At 33.7% G+C, this 24191-nt stretch overlaps 2 protein-coding genes across 4 annotated transcripts; both read right to left on the bottom strand.

Moving 5' to 3' along the window:
• Window positions 1-4438: 4438 nt before the first annotated feature.
• Window positions 4439-8035, bottom strand: LOC116119308. Of its 3 annotated transcripts, none has more exons than XR_004126386.1 (6): window positions 7624-8034; window positions 7089-7511; window positions 6669-6747; window positions 5876-5944; window positions 4838-5019; window positions 4439-4748 (listed from the first exon to the last, which is right to left on the bottom strand). XR_004126386.1 is itself a non-coding variant. In XM_031405248.1 (5 exons), exons 1-5 carry the CDS (start codon window positions 7647-7649, stop codon window positions 4921-4923), a joined length of 696 nt encoding a protein of 231 aa, XP_031261108.1. In that variant the 5' UTR covers window positions 7650-8035; the 3' UTR covers window positions 4837-4920. The 3 variants fall into 3 exon arrangements, 1 of the variants encoding a protein (XP_031261108.1); XR_004126385.1 differs by having other exon boundaries at window positions 4439-4739; window positions 7624-8033; XM_031405248.1 differs by lacking the exon at window positions 4439-4748 and having other exon boundaries at window positions 4837-5019; window positions 7624-8035.
• A 1663-nt stretch (window positions 8036-9698) lies between these two features.
• LOC116119309 (phosphoinositide phosphatase SAC1-like) lies at window positions 9699-23567 on the bottom strand. The gene is given in 18 exon segments (XM_031405249.1): window positions 9699-10131; window positions 10269-10380; window positions 12126-12317; window positions 12885-13094; window positions 13225-13335; window positions 13544-13665; window positions 13777-14161; window positions 16294-16422; window positions 16537-16670; window positions 18190-18281; window positions 18380-18563; window positions 19463-19537; window positions 20792-20919; window positions 20922-20984; window positions 20987-21009; window positions 22830-22995; window positions 23116-23320; window positions 23408-23567. Coding segments are annotated over 18 exon segments (2703 nt in total). The 5' UTR covers window positions 23531-23567; the 3' UTR covers window positions 9699-9882.
• Between the last annotated feature and the right edge of the window lie 624 nt (window positions 23568-24191).

Raw genomic sequence — 24191 nt, 5'->3', positions numbered from 1 at the left:
CAAACTTTACATAACTCTTCGAAATCACTAACCAAAATAATTTACATTACAGAAAAATAACAATGACATCATATATACAGTGCCAGGAAACACAGCTGCAAACTGGTTTCACGCTTGCTGCAACTTCTCCTCCCCAATGATCCATCTCGACAACCTACTCGGATCTTTAGCAAACAATTTACATGATGTCGGGATGATCCGAAGATCAGCACCAATTTGATCATACATCCTGCGGACTGCTTCCATCTCTGCTTCGACAACATCTTTGTCTACCACATCAAGTCTATTCATTTCTAGAACATGAGAATAGTGCATCTCCCTCTGATGATTATTTTGGAAGGGTTCCATTGCTGGGCCCTGCAATTCCAAAAGTTGACTATAAGAGCTTGTTTCCAGTGCCAATTAATTGTTATTACATGCCCATATGCATCAATTATGAAAATGATTAGCACATTACCTGGCATAGTTCAGTATAATGTTTATATATCTTACTGCCTTCATCTTGATCACCGAGCACTGTTCCACCATACCAACCATTGGCTTCATCAGCAGAGGTCATTGTGAGATATCTATTACTTGAAAACTAAACGTGGTAATCAAATAATATTCTTAACATAACTCTAGTAATCTCACATTAACCCCAACTAAACACCCTCTTAGAGTATTTAGGATTATGATTCTAATTATAAGGTTGGCTGGATCGGGAGTATAAAAGATAACGGGGGTAATCTTTTTTTTATTTTGCAAGATTTCTGTGTTTGATTTGCAAGTAATAAAATATTATGGTAATCTTTTATTGCAAATAGTGGTTACTGTTGGTAATGTGGAGGGTAATCTTATTACCTTGTTAGGGGCTGTTATTAAAACATTAGCGGAGTAATATGATTTTTCTACCCATTTTGCCCTTAATTAAAAACCATTTCAGATACAATTGCCCTCAAATGTCTACCAAATAACAATTATCCAACCTCCCTACACTTGAGAAATTAGCTAAAACACCCTAGCCACAAAAAGCTTAAAAGTTAACAAAATACCCCCAGCCATCCAAGACCACTGTCGGCTGTGACTCTCCACCGCCGGCCACCGGCGTTAATCACCATAATGATGCACAATCGATGGGATCTAGCCAGTCGTGCACTGGTAAGGCCTTTTCCAGCCATGGATCACAAATCTATGGCTGTTTTACAGCCAGATCTGACGTTTCTATGGTCGTTTCACAACCAGATCTTTGGCTGTCAAATGGCCATAAATCTGGCCCTTTTTCTACCATGGATTTGTGATACATGTCCATTTTTGGCTTTGTCGGTACACGGTCGGCCATATACGGCTAGTCGTGTGCCATTCCGTTGATTGCCGACGGCGGTCGGTGGTGGTGGCTGGCTGCCGGTAGTGGCTTGGGGTGGGTGAGGGTGATTTTGCTACAAATTAAAGTTTTATATGGTTGGGGTGTTTTGGCAAAATTTTGAAATGTGGGGGGGTAAAAAAATTATTCAAAAAATAATAATAAAAAATACTATTATATTAATATCTAAAAAGGAGGGCAATTTAGTAATTCACATAACATACCCACCTATTTATCCTCCTAACCAAACATATTATTCACCAATTTATTCGAACCAACCTAACACATTTTCTAAATATTCCCAGTAATCTTTAAGGTGATATTTCTTTCCGTTAATATTATATACCCCTATAATAAAACATTATATAATCCAAACGCCCTATAACTTAAGATAATAATCATCTTTATCCAATATTTAAAGTTACAATAATGTTTTGCTTACACCTAAGTCATATAAATCACACAACTGAGCATTATTCATAGGGGGCGTTTGGTTGGGGGTTATATGAGATTAATGAGGTTATGTCATCTTATATTACTTGATTACCACGTTTGGTTGTTAAGTAATATAAAATTCCGGTAATCTTCCAATACTAAAAGTAGTTACTATTGGCAATATTGGAGATAATCTCTATTTTCTTAAATATTGTAAGATTACTAAGGTAATCTTATTTTTGTTACAATTCTATCTTGTATTAATAAAATTTTAGGACAATAATACTCTTATTTTTAAATTAATTTACATGAATTTGGCTTTTACTATTTCAAACCCAATTAATTAACTCTTTGGACAAAATTACCCTTAAATTCAAAACAAATAGTAGCCCACCAAGCCACCACCCTCACCTACCTACCGCCAGCCAAACCACTGCCGACCGCTACTAGAAGTCGCTGAAAGAAGTTGGAAATAATCGTGAGTAGCTCACCATCATCGGGAGGCTCCGATATGGTTGTTTCTGTCATATTGATGGATGAAAACGGCCATGTCAGAGTAGATTTGGCCAGAAATGGCCATTCTAGCCATTTTCAGCCAGATCTATGACCTTTATCTGCCATATCTGAATGAGATATGGCCGTTCACAGCCAAATCTATTTTGGCTAGAATAGATCTGGCCGTTAAAGGCCATGGATCTGGTCGAAAATGGCTAGAATGGATCTAGCCATTTCCAACCAAATCTACTCCAATATGACATTTTCGGCCATCAATATGGCCAAAAACAACAATATCGGAGCCTCCCGATGTCTCTCGGCTACTTAGGACGACTCCAGGTGACTTCCGGCTATGGATGGTGGTGGCGAGTAGTGGCTTGGGGTGATAGGGGTGATTTTGTTATAAATAAAAGTTTTATATAAACGGGGGTGTCTTAACTAAATCTGAAATGTTGGGGGTTAAAAAAATTATTTAAAAATTAATAATAAAAATAATATTATATTAATATTTAAAAAAGATGGCAATTTAGTAATTTAAATAACATACTCACAAATTTATTCCTCTCAACCAAACATATTAATATAACATACCTACCAATTTATTCTAACTAACCAAACACATTTTCCTAAAGATTCCTAGCAATTTTCAAGGTAATTTATTCCAACTAACCAAACACATTTTCCTAAAGATTCTTAATAATCTTCAAAATAATCTAATTTTTCAATAATCTAATATTCCCTGAATCAAACATACCTTTAAATGTTCTTATGAACTCTTCATTTATGCCCCTTCGACTTGATATTTTATCTCTAAAAATCATTTAAGTAATATTATGAAATAAAGATATTGAAACTTGTTGTGTGTCAAATCATGAAGCATAGATTTGTGCCACGTGTCAAGTCATTTAGTGTTGTGCAGAAAATCCAAAGAGCATACATCCCAATTTAGCACAAAGATATCCTTCCAAAATCAATGTCGAACCTAATCTATCAAAGTTTGGTTTCGCTTCCAGTGCTAGAAGTTAGGAAAGGATAATTCTTAAAGAAGATATTAGACTCCGCAAATTCAGGGGTGAAGATCAAGTTAATTTCCTATTTCATTGATTTTGTATTAAACTCAAACTTATTGTAATGGGTAAAATACCCAAACCCTAGCTTGTTTAGGGAAAGGACACAAGAATCACTAAGCCTAACACACACATAGAGAGAAATTTATTCGCAAAGGGCTGAGGGGAGAGACAACTTAAAGGATTCTTTGAGATAACTATTTGTAACTTAGCTCTTTGTTCTCATAAACATTCAATACCATAAACAGTGGATGTAAGATTTGCATAATAAACATCCAAACCACTTAAAAAAAAAATTGTTCTATGTGACTGTGTTCGGTTATTGTTCTTTTATCAATCCAACATCAAATTCGCGAATCTCAAACAGATTCTTGCACAGATTCATAAAAAATCATGTGTACTTCTAGTTGATGCCATTTTTTGCATCAACAAAACCTGGTCATGATGTATGAATATTGGAGCAATAGTAGAATCATTAGATATCATCTTATTTTTTTTATTTTTTTTTTAGTACTATTTGGTAGAAAATTATATATTAAATATGCTATAATTTTTAGTGGTGGAACTTGTACTGTTTAGAATAGTACAGATGTTTATAAATTAGGAATCCATAACAGTGCAAATGATATGTTTGTTTCTACTGTAGACAAATTCAAATTTAAAAATCAATTTAATATTTTAATAATAGTATAGATGGAGAAAAACTACAATTAAAGTTTCAATTAAGAATCAGAAATTTCATTTAGTGTGAATATTTTAAACTTTACATAACCAATACGTCTATATATATTGATTTTATTGATTTATTATTAATAAATTGAAATGAGATAAGAGATTAATAGATAAACAAACAAAGATAATAACAATTATATTATATTCAAGTTAAATTTGAAACTTAAAACCTTTATGTAATATATGAAATAATTATAAATTTATGCGGCAAAAAATAATATGATTATATCTTTTAATTTTGTATATATATTATTTTTGTAAACTTTTTTTTCCTTAAATTTATCATATTCTGTGGTTAAATCCCATAGAAGAAAAATTCTGGGTCCATCCCTCTGCTTGCACGTACCAAAAACATTATGGAACCATGTTACTCTGTATAAGACCGTAAATATACAACGGTCTCTTATAGTTATATATCAACACCATTCATATATAAAGTTGTTTCTTGACAAGTTACAGCTATTCAAAAAGAGAAAAAATAATTCTTCATTCGGATACTGCTTAACACATTATGGCATTTGACTCCATCAATTCCTCCTCAACAACTACATGATCACAATCCATTACTTTTTTTGCAAAGAATTACCTCCAATTTTGAGATTTTAGCCCCACGAAAATCGGCTTTGTCATCAATCAAGGACATTTCCAACATCCCATTTCCCTTTTTCCTGCAAAAGCTAAACACATATAATCCATAGGAAAATAACTGATGGTTTTTTTTTTTTTTTTTTTCATCATTCTATCGGAATGCTGGTGAGCTGCTTACCTTCATTATGGATATGTCTGATAAACAAGAAGGATATGCATTCAAGCACATGATTATATCATGATACAGGAATTTTACAGATTCTACGACCGTTCCTCTGACGATTTGTATATTCGAAATGCAGCATAACACATTGTAGCATTACCTATCACTGTAAGCATAGCTTGAAGAGCCACCAATACCTAAAGATCATAGATTAACAAGCATGTCATTCGAGATATTTTATCTCAGAAGAATAACACTATAACATCATACGCAGTTTCATTTCCTATCATTACTCAAGCACATTTGTAACTTTATAACAAAATTCAGGGAGCACATAATTTTTTACTCTACAGTTGCAACATCTGCTAAACTCCTTATTCATGGATAAATACATAGCAATGATTGTGTTAAATCAGTAATTTCCTGCATTTATTCAATTTGCTTAACTAATTTCACTTGTTCTTTTTATATCAGTCAAGCCTATCAGAGAGTAACCAAATTAATTCCTGACAATGCCAGTTTTTTTATAACTCCCATGTTGCACATATACTTGTAGAATAATTGTCCTTCGTTTTCTAATAAATATCTCACAACCTCCCTTGGGTTTTCTCCTAATCCTTACAAGTTCTCCATAATTGTGATTATGCTTTTCATTTATCGGAAAATGGCACACATCTGATTATTGGGTTGTTAACATATAAAGATGGCAAAAGAGGTAATAGTGTTTCCACCTCTAAGTCTTTAGTTACTTCAATATCAATCACTTGGTAATGGGTGAAGAATGAAACATCACAGCAATGACAGGCATTGCAGTTCCATGGGAACAAAAGTCAGGAAGAAAATTACAAATACTAGACTAACAATGTACAAAACATGTCCAACTTAACTTAGTACCATAACTAATAGTTGAATACAGTGTAAAGCATCAAAGTAAGGTAAATGAACCGTTTGATTAAAACCAGTAAACAACAGCTTCTCCATTTCAATAAATTCATACTATTACGCAAAACAAATGTATAGTAAATAAATAACTTCAGAAAAGATAAAGCTCACCTCAAGAGACTCAGAATTATAAAAGAAATGCCATGTGCATGCGCAAAATGCTCCACCAAGCAGGGGTACCTAAACAATAATGGAGATGAAGAAAGAGTTTACGAAGAAACAATTTCATTTAGAAGATTGCAAACCAACAAAATATGCTCTATAGAAAGTTGTAAATCTAAATGAGTCAGCACTTATTGTGTAAATAAATCAGAACCTACAAGCCAATCTGAAAGGCTAATACCTAAAAGATATAAGGCATTCAAAGACAAGTACTGTCCCCATTAAAGTAAGAAGGAAACTAGAATCAGTATCATTCCAACTATTTCCAAGAAGACTGCAACATAAAGGGGCAACAGTTTTTATGCAGTCATAATCATCCTATTATGGTTTTTGTATCAGTTGCTTTGGTCCATTTATTTTCTCATTGAAGTTGGAACGAGTTTTACAATCCTTATAACTAGGTCAAGTCTATTTAGACTTGTGTTGTGTGGAGTTTAGTATTTAGAATTTCTAAGTTTAGGCTATAAACCAAATTTGTAGGGGTGACTACGTTTCACAATGTGTTGACTTAATTATAAATAGTAAACTTATCCCTTAAAATCATATTAAAGCAAACTAGAACAGTCCTAGTTTGATTACTAATGCTTCTAATTTAGCGAAGTAATTGAAGCAAATATTTCACAAAATTCATCTACGAAACATGTTTACCAAGCATACACCAATTAATAATGCATTCCAAAATTTTAGGTTAGTCATACAAGGAATTTAATGTAACTAGCAAAGATTGAGAAAAGGAACTCACCATTCCCCATGAAAGACCTTTCCATGCTTCATAACCAGATTTCTCTCCATATTGCCACACTAAAGCCATTGCGGTAATCCTTTTGAACAGAAAATTTAGAGTCAATTATACTTCTTTTTTCGGTTGAAATGGTTGAAGAACTCAAAATTCAAACCCCAAAATATACTGAATGTTAATTATCGGTATAAAGAGAAAATTCATACAACTGTACAACACAACAAAGTTATAATAATGAATCTATATAGCTAAGTTGTGGTTAGCATTTCATTTACCACGTAAAGCCTAGAGAAAACACACACAGACATGCCTAGGAGATACCTGCTTTCTATCAAATTTTCACTCATCAAACTTAGCATTAACGAGAATAAATAAAACACAGTTATTATAATAGCCACAATTGTGAGAGAAGAAAACCCTCACCATTCAACAACACTGGAGACATGCACGGCCCAGGTGGGCAAGGACAAGGCATTGGATGGTTCACTCAGTTGCAAAGATGAGGCCAACAACGGCAATTCAGCGGCTGAGGCAGGTCCCACTCCCACCACCTGGAGGGCCAAAGCAGCTCCAACTAGACCAATAACAGCCTTTTCATTGTCAAGAATTAGGGGTGGACAAAAAAATAGGGTAGAACGGGAACCGAAGGGTACCCGGGTTTCGGTTCTGGTTCCTACCCGGAACCGTCTGCCACAGGGTCGGTTCCGGTTCCGAAAACCTGGAACCGATACTGTACGGTTCCGGTTCCACCCCTGTAAGAACCGAGTACCGGAACCGGAACCGGAACAAAGAGAAGAAGAAGAGACAGAAAAGAAAGTGCCACCGGGACCAAGCATGAAAGATTGACTGAAAATGAAATCAAACATCGCAAACCAAATCACACTGACAGTACCAAAAATCTAATCTCTTAATCACAAACCAAATCAAAAAGAAAAAAAAATCAAATCAAGCATACAACCTGCAGAGAAATACTCCCAAATACATTCAAACCAGCAAAATCAACTTGCAAACATATGAACCCAAATACATCCAAACCAGCAAAATCAACCATGCAACCTGAGAAAAAAAAGTATTATACGTAATTTTAATTTTGGGGAAAAGGCAAAGTGAAGAGAGAGGGAGCCTGCCGATCTAGGTGTTAGAGGAGACAGAGAATGAGGAGGAAGCGTTAGAGGTGTTTGAGACGGTGGTGGTGGTGAGGCTCAGGTAAGGGATGGTACGTGTTTGGATAAAGATGGTAAAGAACTAAAGCTTTATTTTAATTCAAAAATTAAATATGAATGCTAACAAATAGTCAAGAAAAATAAAATTTTGTTAAATTTTGAAAAACAGCTGATTTGACTATGCCTCCATGTCTATTAGTATTATCTACAAACAACTTCATGTGAGCAAATAATAAATATAGCAGATTTTTAGATAATCCTTATCTTTTACCGACCAATTGAGTACTTACACTTAAAAAGAGATTGGGTTGATGGCTTCACCTCTAGTTATTAATCACATGTTGTAATTCTTGCTTTTGCTCAATAAATAGCCGCAGTTACTATTGAGTATTGACTTGAGGTTGAGGAGGAGTATGTGTTTCGCATTTTTTTTTCTCATTCTCTCCACACTCCACTTGAGAGCTCCATTAATTTGCAGCTTCAGATTGCATCCTACCAAAATCAAACTTGCGAGTCCAAGTGAGAGAAGAGCTCATGAGGAGAATTAGAGGAAACAACGAGAGAGGAGAGAGAAAACAATTATATGTAACTTTAATTTTGGGGGTGCATTGTAATTTTTACAGGTATGTTTGTTATTTTTTTAATTAGTAGGGGGGTTACATAGTATTTTTGGTACTCGAAATCGGAACTAGAATCTGTGTTACAGATTCCAATTCTAGGAATTAAGGAATAGCAGCCGATGTTTTCGGTTCTGATTCCAAAAGCTAGGAACCGGTTAGTTTCGGTTCTTTTGAAATTGGATGGATACCTAGGCCCACCCACCCCTAAGTCTGTCAGACGCTTCTACTTTCTAAACTTTTTATAAAAAATTATGATAACTAAATTCATACCACGTCTTTTACATTTAAATCTTTTGAGTTGTGCTAGCTCAATACTGTCACTCAGCAACACGTGTCCAAACATCTTCCTTAATAATTGGAGTCCAAGTCGTTGTTTCACTAAATTCGAGGAGCTGACATTCTTATTAATATCACTATCTCATTAACTTTAAATATTGAATAGAGATGATTATTATTTAAAGTTATGTATAATTAAAATCATAATCCTAAACACTCTAAAGATTATCACAAAATTCTCATCCCAAATAATGTTGTATTATCTATGGTTACTTAGTGAAATAACATAACAATACTAAATAAGATGACACATCATTTATAATGTAAATTTTGGGATATATTTTGGGACGGGAAGTATTACTCTTTATCACCTCCATTTTCTATATAAGGGTAAAATGATAAAGAAGAGGGAGGTGTAAACCTCAACACAATCACCCATTATAGTAAACCTCCTCAAAGAGTGTTTTTTCACAGAAATTCTGAAAATATTATGTTAGATTAGTGAAGATTGAAGGTCGCCTGTAATTGTTCTACAACTTTTGCTTATTTATTGTGACAGGGCATTGTACTAACGAAGAAAATGAAAGTCTGCTATAATATTGAAATAGAAATGGAGATTAGGGAAGGAATGATTCACAAGAGATAAAAGGGAACACCCTATTTATGAATTTCTATCTATTTGGAGTGCTTCAAACCCAACCCAAGGCGTTGCACCAATCTTGACCCATTCTATTTGGGCTGGATATGGGGTTATCCAAACTTAATTAAGAAAAAATCTTATAAAATATAAATTGAAGACAATTTTTTACTATATATCGGTAGATTATCTTGACTAAAGCAAAATGAAGTAATCCTGTTGACCTTGTAGGTATTTTGGCCTTAATTTTAAGACTAATGGATTCTGAAGACAGGAAAAGAGACAGCAGCTATTCTTTCTCTAAAGCGAGGCTATGGACAAGCAGGAAAATAAACCATTGAAATATTAAAACTCATGTTGTGGTGATTGACTTCCAGAAATTAGTGTACCATTCAACAAACTTTACATAACTACTCAAATGCTTTTTATCTTCGAAATTACTAACCAAAATAATTTACATTACAGAAAGATAACAATGACGTTATATATACAGTGCCAGGAAACACAGCTGCAAACTGGTTTCACACTTTCTGCAACTTCTCCTCCCCAATGATCTATCTCGACAACCTACTCGGATCTTCAGCAAACAATTTACATGATGTCGGGATGATCCGAAGATCAGCACCAATTTGATCATACTCCCTGAGGACTGCTTCCATCTCTGCTTCGACCACATCTTTGTCTACCACATCAAGTCTATTCATTTCTAGAACATGAGAATAGTGCATCTCCCTCTGATGATCATTTTGGAAGGGTTCCATTGCTGGGCCCTGCAATTCCAAAAGTTGACTATAAGAGCTCGTTTCCAGTGCCAATTAATTGTTATTACATGCCCATATGCATCAATTATGAAAATGATTAGAGCTAGCTATATTTCATTTTCCTTCAAAGAACATGAACACATTACCTGGCATAGTTCAGTATAATGTTTATATATCTCACTGCCTTCATCTTGATCACCGAGCAGTGTTCCACCATACCAACCATTGGCTTCATCAGCAGAGGTCATAGTGAGATACCTAGATAACCACGAGACAATAAATTAAGTTTATAAACAGAAATGAAAAGAGATGAGAAAATCAGTCACAGAAATGAACACTAAACATTCCCATTTTAAAGTGCCATCGCCATTCTGAATTTGCTATTGGAGTAAAAACTCTAAACCTTCGGTGATTTCACAAAAGAACAAATAACCCTTTAGTTTTTCAAAAATAATAACAAACCCTTGATATAAGTCTAATTATCCATGACGGACACCTGACACAAACAGACTAGTGAAATCCCGTATTTTCTTCTAATTTTTAAAAGCTTTCATTAAACGGCCAAAAACTTGAGACCCCCAGTCATTTCCTCAATACAAATAACCCTATACTTTTTTGGTGACATTATCCAAATGTAATAATTAATTTTACAAGAAAGAGGGACCACTTATAAATTAAACTTCGTAGCTAGGCCGGGCAATGCGGCAATAAGAGTGAAGAAAAATTGAAAAATAACTTGTGTATACCTGCAACTTGGTGAAACCTAGCAACCTATCCATTTATAATTGAGAAAAGCTCATTTGTAATTTCTATATGATTCAAAGTTTCAAAGAATTAATCAATTTTTTTTTTATCTTTTAAGAAAACATAGTAATTCAGCATGAATGACTTTGTCTAGAAAAAAATCAATCTGACCCTTCAACTTGAATTTACCTTTAATACAATATTTTATCTATTCCAACAAAATTATATTAATTTAGGTGCATGGGATGAAATAAATTAAACTTTTATGAATTCTTTCAAGGTTTGTTCTGACATATTCTAAGAGCATAAGATAAAAAAAAGTTTACCAACGTATTTTTACACTCAAAAATAATTTTTCAAAAAGATAACATAAGCAAGAGTTATCCGTATTTTCAATATATGTCATGGAGTTTAAAGTTATCTATTTTTTTTATTTTATTTTATCTGATCTTTAGCATCATCAAATACCATTTTAGCCTACAACTGCTCAACTGTAACAGAAATTTCATTAGCATTGGATTAATTTTTATTTATTATTATTATTATTTTTTTTTTTTTGCCTTTAAAAAAAAGGCCGGGATTATTTGTATTTTAAGGGAATGACATGGGATTTAGAGTTATTATACTTTCCTAGACAATTGATAACAGATGATAAGTGAATTCTAGAGTGAAACTTTTAAGTAACATTTTAATGTGTTTAAGATTATAAATCCAGATAACCTACACATGTATAAAATGTTCTTGTATCTAAGATTTAATGGTGGTCATCTCCAACAGATTGTGTTTGAATTAAAACATAACAGCTGTGTCTGAATCAACATACTACAACACTAATCAATAAATCTAAGGCTACCTACATATCTAAAAGGGATGAAAATTTCTAAAACCCTCAACGTCAATTGAACAAATTAAAGTCAAAATCCTATTCCAACTTCACAAATAAACTGATAGTTGCGTATAGAATCATGTCAAAAGATACTCCAAGCATGCATATTTGCTACATAATGTATAATCTAGCCAGGTTTCATCTAAATCATACCAATGGCTACATGGCCCATGAGCAGAGTAGAAAATACATGCATTGTCACCTTTTGGTTCTTAAAGGCTATTATGGAGTTCAAGCTTTGGCACAAAACAAGCAACTTGAGGGCCAGCCTAGCTAGTGACAAACTGAGTTGGGTTAACTAAGTTAAAACATTGAGAAACAGCATTGAAGTATCCTCCTATACAAAATGGGAATGCTTTACATAGAAAATTACCTTTGGAAGACATCTTCTTCGTTTATGTCATCAACCGGAGAAAGCCAATTCAAGTCACAGAAACTGTTGGCTCTGATTTCATTATGAACTTCCCGATTTACCATTTCATGTGATGTAACTTTGGGAGCAGACACACTTCCTTCAAGCTTTCTCTGGCCGAAGAGCCAATTTGGACTCTTCAACTGTATTTCACTGCATAAGAAACTTGCCCGAGTTAACAAGTATAAAATAAATTGCCGCACAAATTCTCATATTTGCACTGGCAAGATCAAAGTGTTAAACAAACTAAAAATCAGATAATGAAAATACTTCAAGCAAATAACTAAGAGTGATGAAATAAAAATGTGGACATAAGCAATGTAAACAAAAGGAGCTTATTTTTCAAGTTATTAAGTTCAAACAAGTACTCTAAAACTAGTAACCAAATGAAGAAACTAAACATGCTTATGAACTTGGTGGACGGATAAGCCTCTTGATCTAAGGTGATCCACACAGCTACACAACAATACATATAACAAACAAGACTGTATAGGACCCTAGATAGTTGACTAAAAGAGTATCTGAAGCTGTATTAAAAAGGTAGAAAAACCTGAAATCATAAGCTTAGAGGGAAAGTATGTCCTCAACAGCAGAACAGAAGAGATGGAGGAAGTCATAAACATAACCAGAAAAACTAAGAGAGTAAAAAAATCAAAATCTTTTAAGAAATGAGATAGAAATTGTGCACAAATGCAGAATGAGAAAGGGAGGAAGATTTACGCTGCATCAGGTGCCACGCCCGAATTTCCAGCACCACCACCTGGTCTTTGGTCTGGTTCACTGCAAAGTCTAACATTTTTTATTGAGCTACATGTTTTCGCTATCAATTTTTCAAAGGAAGTCAATTTCAGCCGAGAAAAATCTTCTCTGCATGCTGGAACAGGGGCAAGAATCATCCCTTGTCCTACAGCTTTAACAGTAGCTTCCAAACTGCATAGTGGACAATTGAAAGAGAAAAAAAAAAACTAAATTCTAATAGGATAACATATCTGCTACTGTGTGTGAGTAACAAGAGTCAATTAAGCTTATAGCTTGTCCAAAGCAAAGATAAGATACCTACCATTTATCAGGGCATAAGTCATCACCAATCCCGGAAACGTGAAGATAATAATCAGAATCCAATTCCCATAGAGCAGGTTTCCCTTCCTGTGGTTTAAAATAACCCAAAAATCTGGTAAAACCAACAAAACATAATAGTTTCAGAATATAAACAAGCTGACGTAAACTTTAAAACCAATTTAATTTACAGCCAGAGCATTGTATCACTATCTTTTCAGAGATGTTACTAAGCCTTTATGGAATAAAACTTTAAAGGATAAGGAAAAAGCAATTTATACATGTAAAATTAAAAATAAAATATGACAGGAAGAAATAAGTACAAATTTATTGCATCTTGCTTTTCACCATCCGTGTAGGCATTACTGTAGTATCGCTTGATAGACTTAAGAAATTCTCTGGATTGGGTAGTAGCTCTCCACCTTCCCTGCCTCTCCGGAAACACCTGAGAAGAAGGATGTATTGGTAGTCCAAAAAAGAAGACACACAACTAGATGTGCAAATTCAATAACCAATAAATGCATATTAAAATATAGCATGTCAGAGATAATCATACAGAATTGTGAGCAGCAGAGCCACCATATTGTTGTGCAAGAGCATCCCCCATGCTCTGATACATATCCATAAGAGCTGCAGCTATGCTGCTATTAGGGTCAACTTTTGGCATGTCTGTCAAACCCATTGCATGAAGTTGGAGGCCCAAAGCAGCAAGCCCATAAGCATACTGGGCAACATTAGTACGATCTAAGCAGTCAATGCAATTCGTACGCAGGACTCCACTTTGGAAACATGGTGCTACACCATCATGGTTGTCTTTTTTATTTTGTTGGCCAAAATCCGTATCTCTTTCTCGATTAATTATAGAACTTAAATTCTCACCACCACTTGCAAGCCTTGCAAGGTCCCCTGAACTGGCACGCAACTCTCTGAGAGAAGCATCTCTGCAAGAAACAAACACAAAAAGAAAAACAACGTTCCCTGTTCAGTTAGAATTTTGAAAATCATAATACGTGTCTTGTCTAGGCACCTAATAAAGTTTTATGCTGAGATAGAAAACCAAACACAACCTCAAAGAATGGGCTTCCAAAAACCATGTATTTATGCACCTGTAACAGTCTACATAGTATCTCCAGAATAGAGTGCCAATAACAGAAATAAAAATGTTCATATATTTAAGCACCTGTAACAGTTAACATAGTGTCTCCATATATTTAACTCCGGTTTTGAATTAAAAAAAAAAAAAAAAAAGAACTCCAAGAGTATATATAGCCATCATGTTTGTTTAAAGAGTAGAGTGCCAATAGCAGAAAATGAATATGTCGTTTGCATACGACACCTACACTTAATCAACATGTTAATATTATCTAGTAGAAGTGAAAGAAAAAAGGAATGTGAATATAGAATTTGTAAAATTTTGTGAGGAAAGAAATAGAATTAATTTTGTGGCTTCCATAAAAGAATTTAATGTATTCTCAAGAGGAAGTACTCAGTCAAAACTTCAAGAGTGCTAAGTTGCTTCTCCCAAGATTTTGAGAATAAAGCTTCTTTAAGAAAATTTTGCCCTTCCCAACCCATATTACTTAGAAACTTCCTACTTAGAATTGTTTTCTCCATGGTTGTAGTCAGTCCATCTACAACTAATGTGAAAAGAAATGAGAAAAGCCATCTCCTCCCATTATCCCCCTTTGTCTCCCATTTATATATATACAAAAGCCACAATCCAACATCCCCAGTTATAGTCAGTCCATCTACAACTAATGTGAAAACAAATGAGAAAAGCCATCTACTCTTTTATTCCCCCCTTGCCTCCCATTTATAGATTTCGAAAAGCCATAATCCAACCTCCCCAGCTCCCCCTCACAAAGAACAAAGTCCATCAAACCCCAATCTAAATGCTAAGAAACCTTTTCAAGATCTATTTAACCACCATCCCATCTAGCTTTTTCTTTCCTACATTACTCAACTTCATTGGCCACCAACGCAACATAAAAATATTTGTGTGCCCTTGGCAAAGGCTCATTGTGGAGTGGAGGCTTAGCACTTCTTTCTTTCAGTCTATTAGGCAATTGAAACAAGAATTAGTGGCCTACAATGGATTAAATGCAACAACCGCCCTAAAGTTTCACAAACTAAAAGCTAGACACTAACTTTAGGAGTATTATACAAAATCACCCTTAAAGTTTGAAAATTATTCAAAAACCACCCCTATTGACATAATCTTTTAGTCTACCATTAACAAACTATGAAACATCACTTATACCCTTATTTTTATATCTTACTTAAAAACAATTAGATAAAAATCCCAAAAACACCCTACTAATAATATCACAAACTTTGTGGTGTCTTTCATAATATCCAAAAAAAAATTCTATTCTTCAAATCCCTAAATCCTTCCAAATGACACAAATGGTGACAAGGCCAACGGTGTCCATGCCAATGGTGGCCGAATTAGTAGTCTAATGTGACCGCCGCACGACCTTATGCGGCGCCCAGTATGGTTGCATCATGGCCCCATGTTGTTGCCTGCAAAGGCCTCGTCACAGCCTCAATTTACTACTGGTGATGACCATGTGACGACCTTAAGCTACAACCAACTTGGGCCACATAGGTGGTGCTTCTTTCCAACAAGACAACCACTGTATACAACTACCACAATACTTCATGCACACCCCAGCCACCACCATTGCCCACATTTCAGACAAATAATACCTCCTCCTTCCAATTTTTTTTTTTTTTTTAATTATTTTTGTGGGTCAGATTTTGATTTGGGTGTTTATACAAGTGCTATGAATGTGGGTTTTCTATGTTTTTGCCTTTCATTTGGTGCCAAATAAAGAAACGAGTTGCCTTTACTATCCAAGAAGTCAGGACTATATTTATTCTACCTTTGAAATCATATATTCTGCTTACATGCATGGAAAGGATTTTTTGTGGAAAATTGCTTGAGGATAGAAGGTTTTGCAGGAAATAATAGGTAATGGGGAAAGATTCATATACCAAAACTCTTAAAGAAGACTACATGTGTTCAAACTATTTATCAAAAGTATCTAAAAACTAGAGCACAATTTAATACCTTCCAGTTCGACTAGGTTGGTTGGTTTTCCTCTTAATGATGCTTGGTTTACCACTATAGAAAAAACCAGTCAAGTCAAGTGCTTCACTTGCCACGCCACCCAAAACCGCTAAAACATTGGCAGACTTGCTAGAAATCAGCAAAGAAAAACAAAGAAAAAAAAATGGTTAGCTGACATGAAATGCAGCTTCTTTCTTGTGTTATTGGATGATGATTACTTTGTGAGATAAAATACATGATTACCTCTTTGCAAACTTATGGAAGTCCCAATGTATAAATCGAACTTGGTTTTCCTCAGGGATAATTGTGTTAAGATACCCAACTGCATCTGCAAACTCACGCCTTAGCATCATTTCTCGCGGCCTTTTCTCAACAGTCTGCGTTTTAATATGTAAATGAGCTCCAAAAAAGTATTTAAATGTGGAGAAATGATTTAATGAGTAACTAATATATAAAGGTCGACAAAGACAAAAGAGAAAATGTTACGTCACAATGTCTTTCTACATTTATATGTGCTCTTAAAAACAAATATTCGCATGGGGGGAGAACCCTCATAGCCAAGTTGCAGTTAATGAAATAAATAAGAACTGGAACAAACAAAAATGAATACATAATATAATTATGAAGAATATATGTCAAGCTTTCACTTACTTTTCCTAAGGTTTGGCCCAATTGTAAAGTAGTTTTTTTTTTTTTTTCTTTTCAACAAAGACCTCCATATGAAGGTTTCTGGTGATATTATAGAATTGTGTGTATTGGCAGTTCTACAATATTTAATTGGAAAGAAATAAAAAGATTTTATCACGATGCTTGGATTAATGATATAAGTCAAGCTTTCTTGCTAAGATTTCGTTTATATCTTTGAAAACTGAAACCTACAACAACAAAGAAAGAGCACCTTATCTTGTTAAAATCCAGATTTCAAGCATTGCTAAGTTCTATTTCTTTCCGATCATTATACACCTAATTTAGGAAAGAAATCACACAATGCACAATTGCACTGATGATTTTTACAGTCAATAATTACATACAAAGTACCAACACGATTCCCTAGTCAACACACCGTCATACAAAAAAGTCAAAAAAAAGAAAGCAAAGAACCAATCCGCAAGCACTTAAAGAAAAACTTGCTAAGAGAACACCTGAAAAAAACGTATTCCATATTCTTCCATCTGCTCATTTGATTGATTGAAACAAAATTAAAAAAAAAAAAAAAAAAAAAAAAAAAAACTAATGACACAAAAGAATAAATTATCTACTCTCTATCTGATAGCAAACCCACTCCCAAATGATATGCATTGGCTGGTATTGGGCCTTTGATAGGAATTGGGCTGGGTGGTGGGTCTTTTATGGGCTTAGGTGAAACTCTCCTTGGAAAACCAGCTTGCCAAGTGAAGGTGCTCAAGCCCTCATAACCACATGCCCACCCTTTTCCCTTCCAATATGGGATTCTAAACTATCATTCAAGTTCTTAGAGAACTAGATCAATCAAATTTACCTTGATCCTATACAGTTTTGTCATTTTCGTTATCAGCCTTATATTTGTTCCATCAAACGCACTCAATTCATGCATACTAGCCCTCATGTACTCATCTACCATGACAATGACAAAATAATATTGAATCAGAAATACCCATGTTGTTTAGAACCATTGACAAAAGAATCTGGTCGAAAAAGCATATTTAAAGACTTAAATAACTAATCTCAGCAATGTGATTAAATTATAAGCCTTGCGCAATGTTGGGAGAAAACAATCATCACTGTTGCTTAAATTTTGGTCAATACAAAAATGAAAAATATTAATTCACCAACAAATATTCTGTTAGCAAACATGCAAGCATAATGAGATATAAAGAGTAAAGAAAGCAAGTTGCACAAAATGTAATTGAAAGTAACCTTGATTAAATTTAAAACAATTATTGGATTGCATATCTTTTGCAGGTCTTCAAAATGCAGTTAGTTGCCTGTAGTAGGGTCAAACCTCTGTACTGAAATAAGAAGGAAAAAGAAGAGAACATCGAAAGGGTTTTTAGAAAATACTTAAACCAAATAATAAAATAAAATAAAGGTATAAACAATGTTCTACAGATAATATCAGGCTTAGGACTGAACCTGGAAGCTTCTTGGGACCAGAAAAGGGGAATTGAACCCCGCATCTGCACCACAGAACTCATTTTTCTTACATGACCCAGCTTCCTCATCGAGGACAATTTGCTCGTTTCAACATCATTCGCAACTCTTCCTCGGTCATTTACTCCCCTTTTCAAGAACTACAGACAATATAAACTTTTAATATGAAACGCCATAAAAGATGTAATGAATACAACATTTCCAAATGGAAATACTGCCTGAATTTTATTAAGTGAAGCCTTTATGGTCTTTGAAGCATTTCCTATAGTTGATTTGATAGTTTCATGAAAAATAAGAAAAAAAAAAAAAATCCTTTGTTATCATATCACTAGTGTTATCAGTAACAGAAAAATGAGAAAAACAAAAAATAAAAATAGCCCCTGACTTCTGTCCTCTCTATCATTGCTTATTCTCTCTGTATTCCTTACACTCCTCTATCAGAGGATGATAGAGAATTTTGCTGATGCACAGTCAAGCTCCAACTAAAAACTTGTTGACGCACAGCGAGGGAAAAAATTAAAATAAAGTACAAAGAGGATTGATATATTAATTTCTCAAAGTTTGAAGATGGAAAATTTTGATAAAGAATGAAGAGAACAATTCAGGCAATGGAAATAACCAAAATTTTCTTGCCTACTTATCAGTTGAGGAGAGAAATTACATTCAACCATACACATGTGGCTTCATATTTAGGTAACTTAAAAACTTTCATAAAATTCAAATTGTACTAGGTAAGGCAAAATACAAATGAAAACAAACACTTTTAGATGAGTGGAATCCATGAAAGAACGACCTACAATTAGCATCAAAAAAAGTCGGAAGTACCTTTTAAACCACTTAAAATAACCTAAGCCATCATGAACGGGATTTACTACTAAAAGTTCTTCCAAAGTGATGCTTCCAGAGATAATTCAGGAAAATTTAAAACAACTCCGTACCATGCATACAATATCAGAAGACTTGTTTCACATAGCCCAATAGTGTGAATGACAATCACAATTTCATGAATAAATGAACATGAGTTCAAACCAAAGAGTACCGTGTCAGCAAAATGCCGCGAGCGTCTAGAAATCAGAGAAACGCTGAAATCCCTTCCAAAGATGGATAGCCTAGTCTGCCATCATCAATCTATATTCTCACACTTTGAACCAATTAACAAGCGTATACAGAAAGTACATAAGCAGAAATACAAGAAGCCAACTGCATTGTCAGATATATTTAAAATGATACAGCAATAGAAAAGATAGAAAGCACATTGGAGAAAATTTTTGATTAAATAAATTTTGTATAGCACAAAAAAACTTGAAATAAATAATTATAATAATATATTATATGATTTTTTAGATTAGTGCCATAAATATCTTTCTTATAATTTATCACTGTGGATATGGTATTTTAGTCATACATTACTATTTTCATTATTTTGCTAAGGTAAGAGTAAGGGTAAAATAGAAATTTTAAGCTTTTTTAAAGGTCAACTAATGCTAAATTAACTGAATCTATTCGTAAGGAGTGTTTCTGAATGACGTTTTCAAAATTTTGGGAGACAGATTGATTAAAAACTGCAAACTTCCCATTGGCTTGACCATTCCAAAACTTCTAGGATGATTAATGATGTTTGCCTCTAAAAAAATGAGAAGAGGCTAATTTCATATGGCACTAATTTTTCTGTATAACTTCAGTAACTTAAATATTTTTGGAATAGATAAATAGTTTTTGAAAGGTTTTTAAATTTCTTACAATATTTAAAATTTTTGGATTCTTCATCTAATTTTAAATATATTAGCTAATATATATCTTTGTAAAACTAATCACTTTTTTCAAAGGTTATCCATAAATTTTATGGATTTTTCCTGAATTTTTTGCATCATTTTTTTTACCTTTTAAATTTATAGAAATAAAAGAAATTTCATTAAGGATAAAATGGACAAATAAGAAATAGAAAAATTGCGTGGGTCCAAATCAGTCAACTCTCATATTTAACAGAAAGATTTAACGACAGGGGGTGTTCTTGGTAGTTTCCGTAGTTATGGGTATGGCATGGAAAGTGTCAGTTTTTCAATTTACAATGGGTGTGATTGTCATTAACCCTTTTTTGTGAGAAAATATATTCTTAGATATTTAGGGGCTTTGGTGTCTAAACAATTTAAGGATATATTTTTTTATTATTCTTAAGAGATGAGACCCTGTCTTGAAAATAATTTGAAGTCCTTTATTCAGTTTCTAAATACTGTAGATATCTAGTGGACTGTTGGTTCATTATATTGTAATTCATTTTAATTCTAACAAATCTACTTTCTTCTTATCATTTAAAGTGGAAAATTTAAATTACATCAATAGAAAATAACCATTGAAAGAAAATACATACCTGCTTAAAATGGCCATGAACTAATGCTATCGTCCAAATAGTGTTATTGCACCTCGATCGAATGGCTTGCGTTAGATATGCATTCCACACAAATATGTTATCATAAGGCATACCTTCCTCACATGACAAACATTCTTTTGCAAACTTTGCATGATGGGATATGTATAGCTAAAGAAAAAATCTTTGGTCAAATTACACTGGATAGTAGCTTTTTGTACCTGCAAATTTGCAAATATACAGTTCATAACCCCATTAAAGTGCTTCGAAAGTTTACTAAAAACAACAAATGCAGGTGGGAACAAGGGATGCACGTAATCCTGAAGCAATCAATCAATGCTTCCAAAAAAAATAAAGAAAATAGGCAGGAACTATTGCAAGGATAGATTAAGCACAACTACAGAGATTGAATCATTCATGCAACCCAGCAAAAGGAATTAAGCTTCTGATAGAGAGAAGAAAAAAATAACAAGATAGATATATAGAATTAATGAGATAGGGAGGAATTAGATATTTAGAAGAGAACTAGCAAGAGATTCCAGGAAACAATACTCAATATCAATCTTATTATAATCATCAACTCTTTATATTTCTACAAAAATAAGACTTATTTATAGGCTAAAGAAACCAAATCCAATTCTAATGATTCTAATCCAATACGGCATGAACTATGGAATTTCTAATCTAATTAACCAAGAATAACAATGAAATAAAAGACTGAAATAACTAAGACACTCAATCCTAAAATATAGAAAGATAAGAACTAAATATCCCTTTGCATCCTATATGGTCTACATCAGCTTCCTAGCTGAGAAGGTTGGCTTGGTATTTAGGGGCTTCCAAGTTCTAGTTCATCCATATTAAAATGAGGTATTTGAGAAAATGGTAAATGTTGTGGAGGATTGGTTATGGTAAATAGTCAAAACGAACCATTTTGTTCTATTTAAAGCAGGAATTAAGTAAGAGAATCTAGATTTATACCAGCATTCTCTGACATTGAAGATATCTGGTTTAAATGGAAAGAGACAAGCTGATTGAAAATGATAATAGCCACCATATATAAGGGCCTTAGTTGTTTTGCACTTTTGCTATCTAGCCTTAGCTTTGATTGATTATTAAGAATAAAGAAAACTTCCCCATTCAAATTTTCTCTTCTCACTTCTCTAATTCCTCCCCTTGCTTTTTCTATTCCATGATCTTCATAAGTTTCTTATTTTCTTCCTCAAATTTTCTCTCCTGACTTCTATTCCTCCCATTTCTTTTTCTCTTCCACGATCTTCATACGTTCCCTATTGTAACACTAGAGGGTTTATGTGGACAGTTTGTCCTTGGTATTAGGAAAATTTGTTCATTCTCTTGTAAAATCTCCTTTCCATAATTCAACTATGCTTTGTTTCATAGCATATAACAAAAGATCATTTATAAAACAGAAAAGAAACAATTAGCACACAAGTAACCTACAATAGCAAGTCAGAGAAAGCAATAAAAGTTCCTCTACTTTTTATATAACGGAACTGGAAAACTGTTGTCAGATGATTTCTTTAGGTTTTGGCCATTTTATTGGTGGTAATGGATCGGAAAACTTGACTATACATGGCCATTCTCTTAACTTTACTGTTTTTCACACCATGATCTGAAAAAGAAAAAAAAGAGTAATGGCAAGAGGAGTGCATCACTATAAAATAAAAAATAAAAAATAAAAGTAAAAAAATAAACTCAAGCAATTATTTCATTTCACGCATAAACATATTGAAAAGGGTAAAAATCCTGGAAAATAAACAATTAAGGCATTCATTTTCTCATACAACAATAGATAACCAGGCATGAGAACCAATTCTGGCTCTAAATTAAAATGACGATTGCAACTAGTAAAGATCACAGTAGTCGAGAAAGGAGAAATAAGTATTAAAAAAAAAAAAAAATCTTTTAAGAATAAATCCACGACTTTAAACTGCCTAGGTCCATAAAAATTCAATAAAAATTCAGTTTAACCCAACGACTTATGGCCAAATAAATGAAAAATACACCAAGTGGAAAATACCTGAGTTCGGCTTTCGAATGCGCCACATCTGATTGAATAGAGACATGAGGAATCGTAATCAATTGGCTCTCATCTATACTGTATATTGCATGACCGCATATACATCCAATTTGTCTTCGCTTGGTAACCAAAATCAAATAATATGACTCCAAAAACTTAATGCAACCTTTACCAAAAAAAAAAAAAAAAACACACTCAGTTATATACTGAAATGCACAAAAATAATAATATAATAGAAATAATAAGGTCTTTATCCCAAAATAATAATAATAATAATAAGTCTAACCTGCAATGCCAAAAACCTTAGCCACAGGGTTGAGGCCGCCGGTAGCACGATTTCCTTCATCAATCCGTTGAAGCAAGTTTTTGATTTCCTGAGGTGAATAAACCACCGGATCCTCGCTGATATTTAGATCAGACGGCTCCGATCGATCAATTTTCAACACTCGAAAAAACCTCTTGTTCCTGTCACTCCCAATTAAATAGAACCTCTGCTCAAAAACACCCAAACTCAATTCAGTTGAATAGCCCTTAGTTTATCAATTATTTGAAAATTACAGTTAAAAAAAAAACCTCACCGCTCTGGTCTCGTAAAGCTTGAACTTTTCAAGGGAGCAGGAATTGGGATCTATCTCGGGGTCGTTTGAGGGGTGGATTTTTGCGGAAGAGGAAGCATATGCAGGCAAATGAGATTTCGCCATTGAAATAAGCTTCTTACTGATCTTGTCGGGTACATATTTTATTTATAGGCTTCCATGGTGAAGGGATTTCAATGGTGTCACACTAGTTACGTTTTAAAGTTAGATTAAATTACATTTTCCCACCCTAGGTTTGGAAAATTTATTTCCCACCCTAATTTGAGAATTTCGGAACCATCATGTTCCACCCAATTTTTAAATTTCAAATATTTACTTAACCATCAAAGGGTACTTATGTTTTTCTATGCAATATATATAAACTTGAATAAAAAAATAAACTTAAATCAACCATAATCTCTCTCATTATTTTTTTTAAACTAGAAAAATAATCCAAAAACATAAGTTTATACAAAAAAAAAAAAAAAACCCAAAATTTAAGGCCATGGCTGTTGCGGGGGCTGCTAGATAAGGCCATGGTCGTTGCTACCGGACTTGATGGTATGTCATGGCTATTTTGTTATTTCATTCTTTCTAGATTCGATTTTGAAGTTTTGTTTTTAATATGTTTGGAGATGGTTGATTATGTGAAGTTGTGTTTTTCATGTGTTTGGATATGGTTAATTATATGAAAGTTTGTTCATATATTTTTTTATATATGTGAGTGTTCGGATCAGTTTGCACATATCTCGACTAGTCTGAATCAGCTTGCGAGTACCTCGACTAG

The sequence above is a fragment of the Pistacia vera genome, unplaced genomic scaffold, assembly GCF_008641045.1.
Source record: "Pistacia vera cultivar Batoury unplaced genomic scaffold, PisVer_v2 Contig880, whole genome shotgun sequence".
Taxonomy (NCBI): domain Eukaryota; kingdom Viridiplantae; phylum Streptophyta; class Magnoliopsida; order Sapindales; family Anacardiaceae; genus Pistacia; species Pistacia vera.
Note: the sequence above shows the minus strand (reverse complement) of the source record. Positions and strands in the feature narration are given on the sequence as shown.

What these genes read in the sequence shown, in the direction of transcription:
- LOC116119308 (XM_031405248.1), bottom strand. Translation starts at nt 7,649, where the DNA reads ATGTATTTGGGAGTATTTCTCTGCAG. An exon ending in TTGGGAGTATTTCTCTGCAG is followed by an intron (nt 7,512 to 7,623) that starts GTTGTATGCTTG and finishes TTTCATTTTCAG; the next exon opens with TCAATCTTTCATGCTTGGTC. An exon ending in GTCTCCAGTGTTGTTGAATG is followed by an intron (nt 6,748 to 7,088) that starts GTGAGGGTTTTC and finishes TCTGTTCAAAAG; the next exon opens with GATTACCGCAATGGCTTTAG.